Consider the following 5,131-nt stretch of genomic DNA (forward strand, 5'->3'; position numbering starts at 1 on the left):
GCCTGTAGTCTCAGCTACTTAGGAGGCTGAGGCAAGAGAATCGCTTAAGCCCAAGAGTTGGAGGTTGCTGTGAGCTGTGACGCCACAGCACTCTACCAAGAGTGACATACTGAAACTCTTATCTCAAAAAAAAAGTTTCAGATTTGGGGCCATTTCAGAGTTTGGATTTTTATGTAACACTTCTGAGGAACTCATATTGCACAGTAAGTTTATACATTTTGACAACTTCCTGAGATTTTTTTGTCTTCTATTTCACAGACAAGGAATTGAGAATACACCTAGCTGGCAAAACAGCCATTCCACCCCCTCAGGCCATGAGTCAACTCGGTAGTCAGTTTTCTTGACTTTAATTACCTGGCATGATTACATAGATTGTCAGAGTTCATGTTAGTTATTTGGTCATTGATGCTTTCCCCTTGTTCCTCCAGGGCCTTTCTGAATATGGAATTTTTTTAATCATAAAGTTACACATAACATAAAATTTTACTATTTTAACCCATTTTACATGTGTGGTTCAGTACATTCACATTGTTGTACCACCACCACTGCTGTTCATCCCCATCTTACCAACCCAAACAAAAACTGTACCCACTAAACAACTCCCATCCCCTGGTCACCATTATTCTACTTTCTGTTTTATAAATTCAGCTGGGTCCCTCTTGTAAGTGTAAGTGTAAGCTGGGACCTCTGGGTCCCTCTTGTAAGTGGAATCACACAGTGTTTGTCTTTCTGTGACAGGCTTATTTCACTTAGCATAACGTCCTCACAGTTCATCCGTGTTGTGACATGTGTCAGGACTCCTTTTCTTTCTCAGCTGGGTGATAGTCCAGTGTCTATCTACCATGTTTTGTTTGTCCATCCATCTGTCGATGGGCACTTGGGTTGTTTAGACCTTTTGGAAATAAGCTGCTGTGAACATGAGTATATAAATATCTCTGAAGACCCTGCTCTCAGTTCTTTTAAAAATAAACTCAAAAGGGGAATTGCTGGATCAAATGGTATTTCAAGTTTTCAAGAAACCACCATACTGTTTTCTATAGCAGCTGCAACATTTTATATTCCCACCAGCAGTGCATAAGGGTTCTGATTTTCTTACATCCTCCCCAGCACTTCTTATTTTCTCTATTTCCATACCCTCACTAACACCTGTTATTTTCTAGGTTTTGTTTTGTTTATTGTTTTCAAGAGACAAGGTCTTACTGTGTTGCCCAGATTAGAGTGCAGTGGCTATTCACAGGTGCCATCATAGCCTGGCGCCAAGTGATTCTCCTGCCTCAGCTTCCAAGTAGCTGGGAGTACAAGTGCACATCATTGTGCCCAACTTGGCTTTTTAAATTTTTATTTAGTTAGTTGGCTTTTTGACAATAAGATACCACCTCATACCTGTTAGGGTCTCATTGTGGTTTGATTTGCTCTTCCTTGATGATTAGCAGTGTTGAGTATCTTTAGTGTGCTTTTAGGCCATTCATGTAACTTTTTTGGAAAAATGTCTATTTGAGTCCTTTCCTTAATCAGGTGGTTTTGTTTTTTTGTTGTTGAGTTGTAAGAGTTCTTTACATTTTCTGGATATTAATCCTTTATCAGGTATATGATGTGCAAATATTTCTTCCCATTCTGTGGGTTTCTTTTTTACTCTGTAGATTGCATTCTTCCTGCTTTTTAAAATTTTGTCCAGCTTATCTGTTTTTACTTCTGTCACTGAATCATAGGATTTTGAACATTTGTTTTGGGGTTTTTTTTGTTTTTGAGACAGAATCTCACTGTGTTGCCCTCAGTAGAGTGCCATGGCGTCATAGCTCACAGCAACCTCAGACTCTTAGGCTTGATTCTCTTGCCTCAACCTCCCAAGTAGCTGAGACTACAGGCACCTACCACAACTCCTGGCTATTTTCTTGTTGCAGTTGTCATTGTTGTTTAGCTGGCCCAGGCCAGGCGCAAACCACCTAGCCTCCATGCATGTGGCTGGCACCATAACCTTTGTGCTGTGGACGCCGAGCTGGAATTTGAACATTTGGCAAATAGGCTCCCCCACAGGTTTTCAGGTTTCGTCCTCTTTAGTTCAGCAAGCTTTCTCTAGGCAAAATTTGACAGAAATCATCGTTTTCATAGGTATATTTTCTTTTTTGGGGGTATTTTTTCTAGTGTTTCATATACAAGCATACACACACACCCAGTCTCATTCACCAATCATCAGCAGAGCCCTCAGTTATCCACTGACATCTTTACGAACACACGCACCCCTCCTTCAGACATAAGCCCTATTGCATTCCTTTTTTTTTTTTTTTTTTTGGTTTTGCTTCTCAGAACTGTAGAGATCATGCATTGGTAGACTGCAGTGTCTTCTGATATTCAGATTTGGCTGTTTCATCTGAAACATTGATTGATCCATAGGTATATTTTCATATTGCAGAAGTATGAGAGAAGTAGTCGTACTGTGTCACTGCTTATATTAAGTTCTTTTTAATTCTGTCACCCTCTACTAGATTGTGAACTCTTAATGGAGAGGAATTTTATTGTGCATTATGTATTGTCAGTACCCAGTCAATACCTGGCACATAGTAGGTAACCACATACATCAATTGAATTAATACCACATCATTTTATTTCTAAAATTTTTAATTTGGCTCTGATTTTAGAGTCTACAAAATAAAAACACCCTCCTGTCACTATTCCTTTTCATAAGCAAAAATAAAAAACAACCCTATAGGCTCTTCCACATCTTCTTAAATTCAGTCATTGGTGGTTTTTACTGCAGGAGCCTTCGAGCCACGTACTCAGGATTTGTAGCCATCCTTTGCGATTTCCTTCACTAACTGCTCAGGAGTTCGGACTGGTTCTTTCATTCTTTGGGTCTCAGTTTTTTCTCAGTAAATACTTCAGCTAATCATTTAAAAATAGTAAAAGTAGTATTCCTTTTGAAGGGGCAGAGGAACTAGGGATGCTCCTAAATAAGAAAAGAAGAGTTTGATTTATTCTGTTACTTTTGGGTTAACAAAAGTTAGCCCTTCTGGTGAGAGCTGGCTAGAGAGCCCACCTGTACCAGTAGAGCTTACTAGTGCAATGTAGACAAGTTTAGGTTTAGACTGGGGAGTAGGTGTGTCTTCTGTAGATTAAATTGTAAAGGCAATTCATTTTTGTTTTCTAAGGCCATGGAAATAGCATCTCAGAGGACCAAAGAAGAAAGGTCTAGCCAAGATCATGTGGATGAAGAGGTAGGATTTATTATCCATTTACAGCCGTAGGAAACACTTCTGTGTTTTTTTTAAGCAATATTTCATATTTCCTTGAGAGGTATTATGGTGTATAATTTAACTGAGGCAAGTTACATGATTTATATTCTGTTATATGGGTCTAGTCAGCAACGTAGCCCATTGTCCTAGATGGAGAAAAATTTTAAAGATCTCATTAGGATATATGAGTAAAGAAGAAAAAGCCTAAATGAGACAACTATTTTAAATTGCACGTGAAGGAAAAATAAAAAGAGGCTCGGTGCCTGTAGCTCAAGTGGCTGGGTGCCAGCCACATACGCTGGAGCTGGTAGATTTGAAAAAAAGAAAAGCTTGTTTTTAATTTGCAAATGTGAATTTTTAAATGACTTACATGTTGATTCCAGAAATACTGTAGATTTTAAATATTTATGCTTTGGTAAAAATCAGAGATGGAAATCTTTTCATGTTGGAAGGCTACATGAAGTTGTTTATAATCAAATAAGACCGCATTCAAGAAACTTGAATTAGATATACTTAAAAATGTACATTATTTTATAAAAGTCTAACTACTATATGCTAGATATAAAAAAGTGAAAACATTGCTAATTTTAAAGTTAACTAACCTTTTATTTTTTTGAAATAGAGTCTCACTCTGTTGCCCTCAGTAGAGTACTGTGGTGTCACAGCTTACACCAACCTCCAATTCTTGGGCTCAAGTGATTCTCTCACCTCAGCCTCCCAAGTAGCTGGGACCACAGGCTCTTGCCACAATGCCCAGCTATTTTTTGTTGCAGTTGCCACTGCTGTTTGTTTTTTTTTTTAAGCTGGCCAGGGTCAGGTTCGAACCTGCCACCCTTGGTATATGGGGCCAGCACCCTACCCACTGAGTCACAGGTGCCACCCTAACTAACCTTCTAATGACTTTGTTGTGCCTGCATTTTGTTGGAAAGTATTTGAGTATTTGGTTGGAGCATGGAGGTCCACAGTTCAGTTGATTCTCTAAATGGGTATCAGTCATTTTTGACTTTAAGGACATCTTGATTTGTTAGATAGGAGAATATAGAATTCACAGCAATAAGTGGTTGAAAATGAGAAAGCATTTTGGGGGTACTCTGTTGAAGTTTTGTGTACTCTGCTGCATTTTTCCATATTTCAGTTGGATCTTTCTTAGCATCAAACAGTGACTTTAAAATGTCATCTACTGAGAGCTCCATCAGTTCCATCTGTGTTCTTTAGGTGCCATGATGAGTCAATTAGGGGAGGCTGAAATGCTAATTTGAGTGTGATGTCGTGATTCTCAAAGTCAATGAACTTTTCATTGTATTCTCTAATTAATCATAGGTCTGTAACAGCTGCGCATTTTTCAGATGATTCTCATGTATCATCCTGCTCATCAGTGACGTTTGCTAACTAGAAAAAATGGTCATCAAAAATTTCCTTTGGAAGAAGAAATGTTCTGAAAGAAGTAGCTTTTTTCAGAATACTTTGGGTTTTTGTTGTTGTTGGGCTCAAGCAATCCTCTTGCCTCAGTCTCCCTAGTAGCTGGTACTATAGGCACCCACCATAATGCCCGGCTATATTTTAGAGACAGGGTCTTGCTCAGGCTGGTCTCAAACTCCTGCACTCAGGCAGTCCATCAACCTCAGACTCCTAGACTGCTAGGATTACAGGCATGAGCAAGTGTGCCTGGCTGATACTTGGGCTTTTTACCACATGTGCTGTATAGACAGTTTTACCTTGCAAAGAAGTATTCAAGTCATTTTGATTTGACATGATATCACACAGAAATGCTACATTCCAAAAAAATCTTTTTTATTCTCAAGCGGCTAAGGCGCCAGCCACATACATCTGAGCTGGCGGGTTCCAATCCAGCCTGGGGCCTGCCAAGCAATAATGACAACTGCCACCAATAAAAAAAAAAA

At 39.1% G+C, this 5,131-nt stretch overlaps 1 protein-coding gene and 1 non-coding gene across 2 annotated transcripts in view; one reads left to right on the top strand and one right to left on the bottom strand.

Moving 5' to 3' along the window:
• RIOK1 (RIO kinase 1) overlaps positions 1-5,131 on the top strand; it is a 26,889-nt gene that overhangs the window by 18,523 nt on the left and 3,235 nt on the right. The window contains exon 12 of the mRNA XM_012804202.1: positions 3,110-3,212. Coding sequence (XP_012659656.1) covers positions 3,110-3,212 — 103 coding nt within the window. The remainder of the gene's footprint in view (positions 1-3,109; positions 3,213-5,131) is intronic.
• On the bottom strand, positions 2,299-2,376 carry LOC111724822. Its single transcript, XR_002773039.1, has one exon. It is a non-coding gene; the product is annotated as a small nucleolar RNA U2-19 (small nucleolar RNA).

This window comes from Otolemur garnettii, unplaced genomic scaffold (genome assembly GCF_000181295.1).
Source record: "Otolemur garnettii isolate 467f Iridium unplaced genomic scaffold, OtoGar3 scaffold00026, whole genome shotgun sequence".
In the NCBI taxonomy this organism is placed as follows: domain Eukaryota; kingdom Metazoa; phylum Chordata; class Mammalia; order Primates; family Galagidae; genus Otolemur; species Otolemur garnettii.